Consider the following 14,784-nt stretch of genomic DNA (forward strand, 5'->3'; position numbering starts at 1 on the left):
AATCACAGGATGGGGAGAGGTGGAGTGGGGAAAGGCAGCAAGATCCAAAATGCTGCCCTAATGCAAAACTTTGTCTGAACAGTATCGAATCATATTTTTTAAACATCTTTATTGGAGTATAATTGCTTTACAATGGTGTGTTCGTTTCTGCTTTATAACAAAGTGACTCAGTTATACATATACATATGTTCCCATATCTCTTCCCTCTTGCGTCTCCCTCCCTCCCACCCTCCCTATCCCACCCCTCTAGGTGGTCACATATTTTTTTAAGTCAGATGAAACAGGAAATCATAAAATGAGTTTGCCTTACGTTTTAACTGAAAGCACGTAAACGGACACCATTTGCTAAGCTTCCAACGTGGAGCCGAGGCTGTTTCTTTCTCTGGGTGCAGGAGGGCCAGCAGCCCGCCTCCCCCTTCTTAGCTCATCCACGGCCATCGTCTAACATCCCACTTCCAGTTTCCTTGCAGCAAAGTGTAGAAACCACTGCGAAGCCGTGAGCAAAGAATTCTTCTGGATGTTTACAGTATTTCCCCAAAGCTTTCCAGTTTCATGGCAGTAGTTTTAGTGATTCTCCTTTAAACCATTCTTAATCACGCCTTAGTATGTACAGACTTGGTTTATGCATTGTCTTTTGTTTTGCTTAATTAAAATAATTAAGTTACTGACTCTTGGTAGACTGACTGCTCAGTTACTAGGAACAGAGCGGCATCTGTTAGCTGTAGGAATCAGCCAGCACATTGTTTTCCTTTCTTTCAAGTGCATTTATTGAGCTATAAGGATATACCAGACACTTCACACATTTAAAGTGTACAATTCAGTGGTTTCCAATCTAGTCACAGAGCTGTGCAACCATCAATTTTAGAACATTTCCATCACCCCGAGAGAAAACCCTACACCCGTTCCTCTCTCACCCTAACTGTGGCAACCACTAATCTACTTTCTGCCTCTATAGATTTACCTATTCTGGACATTTCTATAAATGGAATCATACCATATTTGGCCCTTTGTATTGCTTAGCATAATGTTTTCAAGATTCATCCACATGGTAGCATATATCAGTGTTTCATTCCTTTTTATGGCTGAATAAGATTCCATTGTATGGATGGACGACAATTTGTCCAGTCATCAGTTGATGGACTTTTGGGTTGTTTCTAAGCCAGCACATTTTATAGAGGAAAAGGAAAGCACTGGTTAACCAGGAATTATCTGAAATGTAGTCTTTTAAGAGTGCCTCCACTCAGGGAGATCAGCTCGGTGCTTTGTGACCACCTAGAGGGGTGGGATAGGGAGGTGTGGGATAGGGAGGGAGACGCAAGAGGGAAGAGATATGGGAACATATGTATATGTATAACTGATTCACTTTGTTATAAAGCAGAAACGAACACACCATTGTAAAGAAATTATACTGCAATAAAGATGTTAAAAAAGAAGAGTGCATCCATTGATGTACTTTATGTAAAAACTAGTTTGAAGTAGGTTTTCAAACCACATTATTTTCCCTGAGCTTAAAATTTTTCAGCACAAGACATGGCATAACCCAGTCCATCGAACGTGAGAGAAATAGGCCACATAAAACCTAGAATTCTGGTCAGAAAGGAACCTTCAAGAAAATCTATGGAAAGTGAGGCTTATAGACCTAAAGTGATTGTTCAAATCCCCTAGCCAGGGCTTCCCTGGTGGCGCAGTGGTTGAGAGTCCGCCTGCCGATGCAGGGGACACGGGCTCGTGCCCCGGTCCGGGAAGATCCCACATGCAGCGGAGCGGCTGGGCCCGTGAGCCATGGCCACTGAGCCTGCACGTCCGGAGCCTGTGCCCTGCAACGGGAGAGCCCACAACAGTGAGAGGCCCGAGTACCACCAAAAAAAAAAAAAAAAAAAAATCCCCTAGCCAATGCAGAGAATCAGTCTAGAAATGAAGACCCCCAATACCATCTTCTTCCATTCCACTAGCCACCATCTCCAGATTTGAAATGCCAACCTAAGAGAGTGAAGGAAAAAATACTTCAATGAAATGACAACTAAGGATGGGATTTTAAAATTCATTAGTGATATAATTCTCTAGTGGGCACTGCAGTTTTCTCCAAATGATTCGTCTGGGTTAATCTAAGCACGAGGCACTCTCCTGGGAATGTAAAAGGTGAGGGGTGTGAGGACACGGGCCTAATGCCAAACTGGCCCACATTGATTAAAGAGAAAACTTATTTTCCATTGGCTGTGGGAGACTTCCCCCTCCCACCCCGCCTCATATCCACTGGCCATAAATAAGGATCGGAAAGCTCAGACAGCAACTAGAAGCCATCTGATGATGATGAAAGAAATCAGCCAATTGAGATGAGGTTGAAATTAAGCTTGCAAGGAAGTCATCGGGAGAGATGAAATCGACCAGGCACATGCCCAATCTTGCACTTATGGTGGTGAGTCCCAGCAGAGATTCTCTTCCTTGCAGCCAAAAGCATCCTGATAACATTCCATACCCAGCCACTGAAGAGCCACAGGAACTCATCACACTAACTGATCCTAAATGTAGAAGGAATAGCAATGTGTATAAAAGATGATTCTGCACAGAGCTCCAAAATAATAACCTTTAATCATCCATCAGGACTCCACTCCACTGTTACTGTGAAATGGTCTCTCTTCTCACAATTCCTAGGTTATACCACTCAACATGAATAGTTTCTGCAGCCCCTGTCACATGTGACAATGTATACGTTAAAGCATTAAGTAAAAGCTAATTATAAATGTAAGCCTCATCCCCCAAATAGATATAGGCTCCCCAAGAAGAAACTTGTCTTAGAAACTTTAATTTCCAGTACCTGCTATGATTTCACAAAACAGTGGAATGCTTGCCGTATGATGTGTGTTAAAAACCTGGCAGAACGTGCTGTCAGCTTTCTCTTCAAAGCAAGAGGTAGAGTACAGAAGCATGAAGTTAGATGTTTTCCACATATACAAATGGCAGAGAATTTTATTTAAGATACTATGGCTTCTCCTCCATTGCAGCAATAAAATGTGTTATTTCTGTTATTGGGGTGGTGGGTGGATAACTGAGATACGTTGCTTTAATATACTATATATCTAAGAAATTAGGTAATTTTGAAAATTTTACCTTAAGGAGGAATGCGTTGCTTTTGAAATGATCTTTGGTACATTTTACTTGCAGTAAACATAACGCTGTAAATCCATTTTGAATCTGGATACATATTGTTTCCATGGAGGGGATCCCTTTGTGATCCTGAGGACACAATGAGCTAGATTTCAAAGTACGAAGCACAGGGGCCTAATTATAATCTTTATTTTTGTCGAGTGGATCTGGCATATTAAGTAAACCAAATGTCACCCTGTTGTGTTTATATTCTTTAGAAGGTCAAAGACTGCTACCTGTCTTTTCCCTTTAGCGATTTTAAATAACATGAGCTCGCTTAGAGCAAGGACCTGAGTACCTGCTAATCCTCCAAATCAGGAGGAGGCCCTGCCGTCCGCCCTCTAGACAGATTCTTCCTGGGAGAAGTCAGAGGGTGGGTATTATTTCTCAGTCCTTCTTCCTTGGTGATGATGAGGCGATGGCTGACATTCATTAAGCCTTTCCCCGCTGCAGGCTCTAAGCGCTTTCAGGTGGTTTGGGAGGTGATTAGGTCGTGAGGGAGGGGCCCGCAGGAATGGGATTAATGCCCTATAAAGGAGACTTCAGCCATCTCTCTCGCCCTTCCATCACGTGAACAAAACAAGAAGACGCCGTCCCTGACCCAGGAAGCCGGCCCTCCTTACCGGACACCGAATCTGCCAGTGCCTTGATCTTGGACTTTCCAGCCTCCAGAACGGTAAGAAATGAATTTCTATTGTTTATAAGCCACCCAGCTGATGGTATTTGTAATAGCCATGTGAACAAACAAAAACAGTCAGTTCGGGCTTCCCTGGTGGCGCAGTGGTTGAGAGTCTGCCTGCCCATGCAGGGGATGCGGGTTCGTGCCCCGGTCCGGGAAGATCCCACATGCCGCGGAGCGGCTGGGCCCGTGAGCCATGGCCGCGGGGCCTGCGCGTCCGGAGCCTGTGCTCCGCAATGGGAGAGACCACAGCAGTGAGAGGCCCGCGTACCGCAAAACGAAAACAAAAAAGTCAGTTCTATTAATTCTTTTTATGGCCAAGAAAGCTGAGGCCCAGAGATACTGAGATGAGTGAAGGGCTCTAAGCCAGCCGTCTGCCTCTAGGACACTCATTCTTTTTTTCTTTTTCTAAAATTGTGGTATAATTGCCGTATACTGCCATATAATTTCAGGCGTACAACATGATGGTTCGATATTTGTATATGTTGTAAAATGATCATCACAAGGCGTTAACACCTGTCACCTTAGAAATTTTCTTTTCCTTTCTTGTGGTGACTTTAATATCTACTCTCTTAGCAACTTGCAAACATGCACTACGGTTTTATTAACTATAGTCACCACGCTGCACTTTGTACTTATTTGCTTTATAACTGGAGGTTTGCCCCGCACTCGGGCAAGCACCAACATCATTGTCAACGTCCTATCTACGAGCGCTGGTTTTTGGGTGCTGGTGGCTGTTTTGGATTCCGCGTGTAAGGTAGATCATATGGTATTTGTCTTTCTGGGTCTGATTTATTCCACGTGGCATAGCGCTCTCCAGGTCCTGCCATGCTGTTGCAAATGGCAAGATTTTATTCCTTATTATGGCGGAATAACAGTCATCTCCCTCTCTCTCCCTCACGTTTTCTTTATCCACTAGGCATACTGCTGCAATTTAATCTGCAGCCCCAGTTTAAACCCTCACCTCGTTTGCTAATCCTTAGCCTTAGATGCAGTAGTTTGTTCTGATTCTGAAGAGTCTACGACTAAAGACTTAGTTTAAAACCCTGGAGAATATCCAAACTGATTTCAAGTTATAAATGAAATCTCCCATCAGAGCAGAGAAGTATTGATCCCTGGATACAATCAAGTATAATTTGGACACCAAGCAGCTCTTATATCCAGGGTTCTAGTCTTCTCTCGGAGTGGAGGAATGGTGTACAAACGTGATCTTGTCATCGGGTCCACCTGACAGTTTACTTTAGAGGTGGTTTTTCTCAAGAAATACTAGAACCCTATAGAAGGGGTGATTCCCTGCCCGCGGCTCAATTTTCAGTTTCTAGTTACAACACGTGGTTTCTCATAATAATGCCTTAACCTATACTTACTCAATGACACTTAGGACCTAAACACATGCCAACAGTAATTATTTTCCTCAGATTAGAAATATTTCATCTGTCCGATGAAATAAGTGTAAAGTTACTCTTAAAAGATTTTCAAAACCTGTTAACTATCAGCTTTATTTTCTTTGCAAATACACAAGTATTTTGAAATGTAGAAGAGTTTAGGGTTGTTGGATTTTTAAAACTCCACACAAAACAGACACAACAAATGAAATTCATACCAAATGAATCACTCCAGACTGCTAAGTCCATCTACTAATTTAACACTACAGTACTCAGGACAAATGAAAGGAGTTAATAGTATTAACACTTAAGAAAAAACCCCAAAACAACAACCCCCAGTCATCTGTAACATGCTGCTATAAGTTGAACAACCAGTGTATGGATTACTGGTCTAAAGAATTTCAATGGCAAACTTAGAGCTCCCTTAAAAAACAAATGTGACGGAGACAGTGAGTTGATGCAACCATTCTACATCTGGGAAAAATATTCTCCTTGTGAATTCTGACAATGGACAAAATATAATCGTGTTTTAGAGTGGGACTGTCCCTAGCACTGTGACTTCAGCCAGACCTTCATGGTTCAGATGAGGCCAAGCAGAGAAAGGCTTCAGGCAGGGGAAGGAATGGGACTCAAGGGTGGGATTAAGCTGTCAAATGCCAGTAGAATGAGGCCTGCTTGCGGGGGGCGGGAGGGGGGGCGACAGAGTTACATATCAGAACAATGGGAATTAAAACAAAAATATTTAAAAATTTAAAACACATACTCCAATGCACGTGCATCATCAAGTCATGGGGGAGCTGGAATTATTCTAGATCAAGGTCCAGTGTGAAAAATTCACATAAGCAAAAATTTGTAGAGCCAAGACACACTTCAGTTTAGCCGAGTGCATTTCCAGTGTGTGACTGCATTTCCTTCACAGGTCACTACTATAGTGCAGGGACTTTAGAAATGTTGGTAACTTTTTAAAAAGCGTAACAGAACACTTTTAATTGAAGCACTGGACCAGGTCAGAGCTCCCGAGCATCCCATGGGCTTTCAGATCTACGTGTCAGTATTTAAGAGAAAACAGGAAGGAAAAAAGCAGCTCTCTTCATATTTCAAGCAAAGGTCTTTCTCAGAGGTTGTTCAGACTTTTCTAGATTAAATACACAGGCAATACTACAGTTAAAGGATAAACTAAGGGAGTGCTTCCCACTTCTCTAAATGGGAAGAAAACTTAAAATGATGCACTATCAACTGCAAGGTGGAAACGGAGCTCAGAAGAGCACGTGCAGAGCGCCCTTTGCTAAGTGACATGTAAGGTGTGATGACCCCCTTGACATTGCCATTATATCAGGAGTGCAATTCAGTTTGGGGAAAGTAGTTTAATGTATTGCTCAGAAAAACAAGCAGTTTATATATTGCCATGTGTGACGAAGCAGTGGTTAGGAAGTCCAGCGCCACCAAGAGACCTTCATCCGGTCCCACACGGCCGAGAGCGAGTCCAGAGCCGGCCGGACGTCCAAGATGGTGAACTGGTAGTCATGGTTGACCTCGCCACCATCGTAGTAGTCAATGACGTATCTGACTTCTGTCCCGCAGCGGTTGACGATCCAGTCGTGCCTGTCAAAAGGCAGCTCGTACCTGCAATGAAAACATGCCGGCGGGGGTTAAAACGCTGGTGGGGTGTTCAGCTCGGGTTTAGGCGGTGAGCAAGGCAGTGAGGCCGCGCGTGGGGAGGCCTGCTCTCGGAGTCCACGTCTAAGGGGAGGTGAGACTCGGAGGTCAGAACAGTCCACAGTGCTGAAGGCAGGTGGGGCTGGAGAGCTGGAGGAGCACCGATCAGAGGACAGCTTATCTGCTACAAGGGAATAAGATCAACGGCAGGAAAGACGCCCAGGCCTGGGAGGTCAGCTGAGGTCCTGCAGAAATGCGGGTGTGAGCGGCGAATCCGACCACGACAGGAGCGCTGACGGCACAGGTGGACAGAGATGGAGCGCGGGAGGAGAGAGGGGACAGCTGCGAGGACACAGAAGATGACCTGGTTCAGTCCTGTAAGAGTGAGACAGGCAGCAACCCGCGGCACCCTAAGCAATCTGCCCACCAGGAGCCGCCTTGAGGGAGCGCAGGGCTACAGCGGAACGCTGAGGACGTTTTGGAAGTTGGCACCGCAGTTCTTCCACTATCTGGTTCTGGTGCCAAGAGAAAGCAGACCCTGACCTGAGGAACAGAAAAGAACGTTTCTGCACTGACACTCACCCCATCCAGGAACGAATTCTTGCCCTTGGTGAATACTCCTTCGCTTTCCCTCCAAACCGGACCAGTGATGGACCACAAGGACACTCCCTAGAAACCCCCAAGGAAGAAAAGTCTATTAAAATATTTTCTTTCCCTTGAAAAATAGGGTGTTGCAGTTTCTCAATAATACACATTTTTCTGTAGGCATTTTACATAGTATCACATTTACAGAGAAAGGTAACTTCGAAAAAATTCAAAGAAATATCCCTATTCGTTAAAAACTCTGTGCTTTACTTCTGGACCAAGTACGTTTCACTGCCCCCCTTTCCCTCCATACATCTGACCTGCTCTTGGTAGGAGTAGGGAAACAGGGCCTTTCCACATGGGGCGGGGATATACGCTCAGGAAGAAAAGCGTGAGGCCTCGGGCATCACGCTTCGCTTTCACGAAGAGCAGCTGGGGTTTTTTCAGACGAATATCCGAAAATCCTATACTCTTCTCTCATTTGAAACCAATAAACAGCCTTCATGAAGAAAGAAAAATGCTGGCTGATTCCCTAGGAACTAATGTAATCAGTGTTGGACCATCTCTTTAAGTAACTGCATACAAGCTGACGGAGGGCAAGGTCCTGCCTAGACAATCCACTCAGTCTCTGGGAAGACCCTGGGCTTGGACGTCCTAGGTGCCCACCGGCCCACGCCCTGGCACTGGGAGGCTCACAGTCGGCCTAGCACGAGGCACACAGCAGTGTCCCCTGTGGGGGGAGTGGGAACTCCCGGAGGCCACCTGTCTTGGCAGCTGCTGTCATTGTTGAGACAGGCTTCGGCCTGGACGGGTCTCTCTAATGAACTGGGAGGGAGCAAAGCACCCCGAGTGTGACGGGCCCCCAGGCGAGGACTAGCCGAGCTCCCTCCCTTCTCGGCTTTAACGACAGCACACTTTCAGCACAAATCGCTGCAGACATTCGGAGCCCTCATCACAAGCCAGCCAGGAGGATGACGCCTGCCCGTCCCGGGGAACTGAGAGGGGGAGCGTGGCCAAGTGACACCCAGGGAGTGACTAATGAACTTCAGAGTCCAAGCATGAAAAAACAAACAGAGCACATTAAAACTCATTAAGTGGATTTTACCCAAGAAATGAATCACTCGCATTTTGCCATGAATTAAAAATATTAGCCACCGACCATGATAAAATCTGGCTCCGTGGAGACTCCACCCCCCGCCCCACGCTTCTCCAAGGGGAGCCCTCAAACCGCCATTATTCTGGAAAAGCTAAGTTTGGGCCTCACCCCAGACTGACTGAATCACAAACCCTAGGGGTGAGGCCCAGCGCTCGGTATTTTAACAAACCCTCAGGTGATGCTGATGCAGCTAAAGCACGAGGACCGCGGCTCTGAACAGACCGATGGCCATCGCCACTAACTCACAACTGCATTTGGCTAGTCTCCCTGAGAAAAAGGACCATGTGCAGAGATGCCTCTTGATGTGTGCTCCTAATGGGGATTCAATAAACGCTGCTGAGTGAACAAACAAAACTTTTTTTCCCAGCTCCCTTCGGGCAGAGAGCATTTTAGAATCTCCCAACCCCCATGCTCTGCTTGCAGTGGACTGCGACACTCCTGTTGAGAGCTGGGGTCTACGGCCCCTCCCCTTGAATCTGGGCAGGCGGTCATCAAAGGAGAGGCAGCTTCCCTGCCGCTTTCTGGAACTCTAGCTCTGGGAACCCAGCCACCATGGTGTGAAGAAGCCAAAGTGGCCACATTTAGAGGCCATGGGCAAGTGTCCTGGCCGACAGCTGGCATCACCCACCAGAGGATTGCAGCCCACGGCTGTCAAAGCCACCGCTGACCGCTGAGTCTTGGCGGCTGGGACCCCATGCATCAGGGAGCAGAGACGAGCCATCCCTGCTCTGTCCTGTCTGTACTTGGGACTCACCAAACCCATGAGCAAAAGTAAATAGTTGCCATTTCACGTGGCTGAGCGGGGTGGTCTGGAACAGGCCTACTACCTAAAATGTTTTATCAGAATAGCACATCGTTTGAATAAAATGCTTCTATGTTTCTTTTCATAGAAAGGGGCAATGACGTTAGGAAGATGCTGGAAGGATGTTTTTTTAAGACTTCAAACAGACTTACGCAGCATGAAGGGCTTCCCACTTCAAAATTTCCTTCCAGGCCTGCTCGTTGTTCTGGTTGTGAATTCTAATGATATTATACATGTCTTTCTGACTAATATCCTCATCCTTCCATGTCCACCTAGGAAAGAACATTTTGGTAAAACTTGACAAATATTACGGAGAATGCCGTGTATTCATTTCATTGAGTCACCAAAAATCAGATTTACCCAAATATCAAGGATCCATTAAATGTGAAAGGGGTTAGATTCACGAGCAAATTTACACCCTCAGTAATGTGCTCACTCCACTCACCCTTTCCTTAACATCGCATTCCAGAACATCTGTTCGGAAGGATAAACCCACTTTTTATCTGAATCTGCCCTCGGAATAGACGACTCCTGTCTCACAGTAGATAGCGCAAACGGCTGATCGGGGGCCGGCGTCTGATTAGGTGGTGGCATCTAAATAAAATAAGTGGTTTTTTTAAAAAAAGGTTAGAGATATAAAGTTGAAACAATATAATTAACTACTTCCTAGAAAGCAAGGCATCACAAACACAGCACAGGTTCCCTATTAAACCAGCGGCATCAAAGTTTCAGACCTCTCAGGTCATTTGGCTGTTTTTCCTTGTTGTTTTGAGTTCTCATAAATGGTAACTGCACGCTGTAGTTAAAAATTTAGTCTCTTTCTTCTCAAGGATTAAAAAGTAAAAACTAATACCATGGTGGGCAGGCACTGCTACAAATTCCTGGAAAAGAGAAGGTGGGGCTATGTATATACACGTGTGTGTGTATGTGTGTATTATAGATAGACAGATAGCAGAATACCACTGCTTTCTCGATGGCATTCCACTGGTGGCTGCCACGTGACACCGCACCACCCTAGTCACTGCCGTACAGGCTGGCACCCAGGTGTGCCTTAAGAGGCGCCCCAATCTTGCAGCTTGCCTACGAGGTTTCCCCAGACCACAAACACCTCTCCGAATTCTAGCTGTGCTGCTAACTGAATTTCCTGCCCTCCTAACAACTCTATCCCCAAAGGCAGTGTCCTCTGGCCTGACTTATTCCCGGTCAGCCCACTCGGGGGCTTCGGGATGGCCCTTTGCTTTCTCAGGTGCTCTCTGAAACTAAGTGACACATTCTAGATTTTCACTGTGGATGGAATATCAGACTTCTTTGTTTTAAAAGGACAGAAGAATCAATCCTAGCAGTTTATCTTGGAGTCTGTAAAAGCATCTCTGCATAAAAACTTTAGGAAGAGGGGCCAGGCGCAGATTACCAGGTTAGAAGGATCTAGGTTCTCCTTATTCTCAGCCATCGCACCGGTGACCGGACACTGCACGTACTCGTACGCGCGTTCTTGGTGTGCAGGCACAGAGCTCGTTTTGCTCCCACAGGTTGGGTCGGATGGCTCGGCACTCACTGCAGAGCCTGAAATAGATGCAGGGTAAAAACAGTGCCACCACAAAGGCAGGACATCTGCCTCTCTCATCCTGGGCCCTGAAGAGCTGGATGTCTGACCAGTGACCCACCAGCACAGGCAAAGCCAGGTTTCTACTGTTCACAGCTGCCAAGAGTTAAGCTAGTCAACATTCTAACACCCTAAAGACCAGCAAAAGGTTCGAGAAATTTACTTTCCCCTTGAAAGAGAAACGGGTACCCACTGGCTTACTGTGTCATTCCCCTAGTCAAAATAAACCCCAAAGCCTCAGCATTTGCAAGAGAAGCTACTGCCCACACCAGGGTTTTAGTGAGGGGTGGAAGGTAGCTGCTCTGAGCTGCTACAGAGGAACCTCCGTGGGGCCGGGGCCACATGTGACTGGGTCTCCCTGACTTTCTGTTCCCAAATTCCAGACAAGATCCAACCCCAACCAGGACACAGGAGGCCAGGCTTTCATTACCGATGCCTTCTCTCAGGGACTGGGGACAGGAGATAAGAAATGAGCAGAGAAGCCTTCAGAAAGGCAACTGGAGAGAAGTCAGAATGCCACTCTGCTTGCGCTTTGCTCCAGGGCTAAAACAGGGCACAGAAAATTACCACTTGGCCGGGGTTCTATTCCCCGTCAGTAGATAGCAAGTTTATCAAGCAAGGGCACACATTAAAGAAAACGTTCCACAATCCACGTAGGATCCAGATGCCACTTAAGAGGAAAGGTCTGCACCTGCAGGAACAGCAGCAGGCAGGGTAGTGAGTGCCCAAGGATCCTGGGTGCTGCTGGAAGCGAGCGTGCGGACCCAGAAGGCAGTGTAGACTCAGGAGGTGGGGGGCAGGCACTGGGAGAGCTACGGTCCGGGAAGACAGCGCTTGTGTAAAGGAACCCTTATCTTAAGCAGCAGCAGTTAGCACCAGGAATACACTGAATGCTGGGTGTGCTACACGAAAAAAGGTGAGTTTCCTTTCAGTTCCCTTCCTCTGCTTCTCCTCCCAGACCCTCATTCCCTAGGACCCTGTACAGCTGTCTACTGAGGGGTAGAGGGAGACTCGTTATATCTCCTCTCTTCACCACCATTCCAAGTGCCCATCTTCTCTGGGTCGCTGGTCCCAGCTGGGTGTTGGAGAGAAAATCCTGTTTACGTTTTTCATATTATATAAGCACTAGCCCCTTCGATCTCCTACAGATACCCCCATTCTTCCCTAGTGCAAAGTCAGCTGACGGCTCTCCTGGATACACAGCCAATGAGATCAGACCGTGCACAGGGCTCTGGGATGTCCCGGGGACGCTCAGAGCAGGCACACACCTGGTAAGCCCAGGTCTGCCTCCATTCTCTCCTGTATGAAGAAACCCCAGAAGAGCACCGGACTGGTCCTTATCCAAGGTCCCAGAATTTTCGCTGGCTTTGCCAATTACTAGTAAGTTTCCTTAACTATAAAACAGGGAAAACCTACCATGCAGGATTATGAGGATGAGAATGGAAACTCCACTAGGCAAAGGATTTTTGTCTGTTTCGGACACTGCTGTTCTCTCGGTGCAAAAGCAAACACACAAAAGCCATCGGTGCCTGGCACAGAGTGGGCAGGGAGCAGATCCTTGCTGACTGATGGACGGAATGAACAGATATAACACAAGGGAGTGTCAGCACTCGGCAAGCATGCAACACTGCTTCCTGCCCTCACACCTTGAAACAAGAAGTCACACGTCAGGTGAATTCAGGCCATACTTTTACATGGACAATCTAAAGCGGAAGGTGGACTGATTAAAAATGAAAGCATTTCCATTCTCCCCTTTGCACTTAAAAAATGAACAGCAAGTCCATCATGCAATGACTTTTTTTTTGATGTGGACTATTTTTAAAGTGTTTATTGAATTTGTTACAACATTGCTTCTGTTCTATGTTTTGGGTTTTTTTTTTTTTTTTTTTTTTTTGCGGTACACGGGCCTCTCACTGTTGTGGCCTCTCCCGTTGCGGAGCACAGGCTCTGGACATGCAGGCTCAGTGGCCATGGCTCACGGGCCCAGCTGCTCCGCGGCACGTGGGATCTTCCCGGACCGGGGCACGAACCCGTGTCCCCTGCAACGGCAGGCGGACTCTCAACCACTGCGCCACCAGGGAAGCCCTATGTTTTGGTTTTTTTGGCCGTGAGGCATGTGGGATCTTAGCTCCCCGACCAGGGATCGAACCCTCACCCCGTGCATTGGAAGGTGAAGTCTTAACCACTGGACTGCCAGGGAAGTCCCGGCAATGCCTTAGTTTTACACAGAGAGTACTCCAACGGATGGAGGAGTAAAGCTGTCTCGGTAAAGAAAGACAGCGAGATCTAGACCAACGTTTCTCAGCCTGGGCACTCTTGACATTTGGGGCCTCTGTTTTAAGGGCTTCACTGTGCATTGTAGGATGTTTAGCAGAACTCCTGGTTTCTACTCATCAGACGCACCCTCTCCTCTCAGTTATGACAAGCAAAAATGCCTCCAGTCATTGCCAGGTGTCCTGCGGGGTGAGGCGGGGAGAACCGCTGAAGTAGACAACGGCAAACTTTGGGGGGTGGGGGCTGATGTATGGAAGAATTCCTACACTCTCATGCACTATCTCCATCGTCACACTAACCCCGTGACACATCATTATTATATCGTCAGCTTACAGATGATGCGTGGAGACTTAGAGAAGTAACTTGTCTACAGTCACATACTTGTAAGTAACAACGTAAGGAGTGAACCCAGGTCGCCTCACTAGCATGCTGTACTGCCTCCTGAGGATTCTTTTGAGAATTCTCCTTTGTTTTTATTTTCTAGACAAATGGTAGATTACCTTTCATTTTCCCTTCATGCATTGGGCATCCCGAAGGCGGGGCTGCTGTCTGATGATCTGAAGCATCTGAGGTCTGAACTGCAACAGCAGGGGTAGATACAGACAAACCCATGGTTGGAATCGCGGTGTTGAATCCAAGCAATTCTAAATTCACAGGTGCCAGAGCAAAGAGATAGATTAATGCTGATGCCTGGGCTCCAACTACTCCCTTAGTGTTCTTAATCTGGCCAACGCTTGTTTCTCCTCCTCGTCATCCTTACGGAAATGTGCTGGGCAGGGACGCCACTTCGCCCTCCACTTCGAGGGATAGCTTTAACATATCACCCACTTTGGGAAATACTAGTGTGAAATCTACACCACCTTTGGGGACACGTTTCTAAGGGTGTGCGGATTTTGAGGGTGACGTGAGGAGGTCCCTGAGAAGTTATGTCACAGCGAGGGGGTGTAGGCCCGGGGATGGGGGGAAGGGGGTGCTAGGTGGTGATCCGATGGGAGAAAGGAAGCCCACTGAGTCCAGATCAGACCCCCGGCCCTGGAGCTCAGCGAGGGTCTGGGGGTCTGGGAAGGGTATGGCGTAGAAAAAAAGATTAGAGGAAGGAAGGAAGGAAGGGACAGTAGAGGGCAAGGCGCGGCCAGAGTCTTCCTCGCACGGTCCCCGCGCGTGCTACCGTCGAGTCCCAGGATCTCAGACCCCCACGGCCTCAGCCAGCCCGCCCCTCCGCACCTGATTCCGGTCCCGGGCTGCCGGCCCCGCCTCTAACCGCCAACTCTGGCGCGGAGTGGCAGCGACCCGCCGGCACCACCTTCCCCTCGCTCGGTCACCGCTCGTTGCCCCGGTCACCGCTGGCTCTCTCGCGCGCCGCTACTTCCTCTTCCGAAGGCGGAACTTCCGGGCGCGTGGAAGGCGGGCACGCGGGCTGAAAGGGAAGGGCTTCCGTCAATCACGGGGGAGCAGGCCCCGCCCTCTCCCCCCTCGGCCTATAAGTGCGAGGGTCCGTCC

At 47.6% G+C, this 14,784-nt stretch overlaps 1 protein-coding gene across 3 annotated transcripts; it reads right to left on the reverse strand.

Annotated features, from left to right (window-relative positions):
• Window positions 1-6,552: 6,552 nt before the first annotated feature.
• HCCS (holocytochrome c synthase) lies at window positions 6,553-14,643 on the reverse strand. Of its 3 annotated transcripts, XM_081222855.1 has the most exons (8): window positions 14,509-14,643; window positions 13,785-13,928; window positions 10,819-10,970; window positions 9,853-10,001; window positions 9,560-9,679; window positions 7,447-7,533; window positions 7,090-7,206; window positions 6,744-6,831 (listed from the first exon to the last, which is right to left on the reverse strand). In XM_081222855.1, the coding sequence occupies exons 2-7, from the start codon at window positions 13,894-13,896 to the stop codon at window positions 7,098-7,100; spliced, it is 729 nt and encodes a 242-aa protein (XP_081078981.1). In that variant the 5' UTR covers window positions 13,897-13,928; window positions 14,509-14,643; the 3' UTR covers window positions 6,744-6,831; window positions 7,090-7,097. The 3 variants fall into 3 exon arrangements, with proteins under 3 accessions (XP_081078982.1, XP_081078980.1, XP_081078981.1); XM_081222856.1 differs by lacking the exon at window positions 7,090-7,206 and having other exon boundaries at window positions 6,553-6,831; window positions 13,785-13,862; XM_081222854.1 differs by lacking the exon at window positions 7,090-7,206 and having other exon boundaries at window positions 6,553-6,831.
• Window positions 14,644-14,784: the final 141 nt, after the last annotated feature.

The sequence above is a fragment of the Mesoplodon bidens genome (assembly GCF_964165515.1).
Source record: "Mesoplodon bidens genome assembly, chromosome: X".
In the NCBI taxonomy this organism is placed as follows: Eukaryota; Metazoa; Chordata; class Mammalia; order Artiodactyla; family Ziphiidae; genus Mesoplodon; species Mesoplodon bidens.

Excerpts from the sequence above, each read along its gene's own strand:
- HCCS (XM_081222854.1), bottom strand. The coding sequence starts at position 13,896 with ATGGGTTTGTCTGTATCTACCCCTGCTGTTGCAGTTCAGACCTCAGAT. Across the intron at positions 10,971-13,784 it reads GCATGAAGGGAAAATGAAAG|GCTCTGCAGTGAGTGCCGAG; the intron begins GTAATCTACCAT and ends CATCTATTTCAG. Across the intron at positions 10,002-10,818 it reads ACCTAGATCCTTCTAACCTG|ATGCCACCACCTAATCAGAC; the intron begins GTAATCTGCGCC and ends TATTTTATTTAG.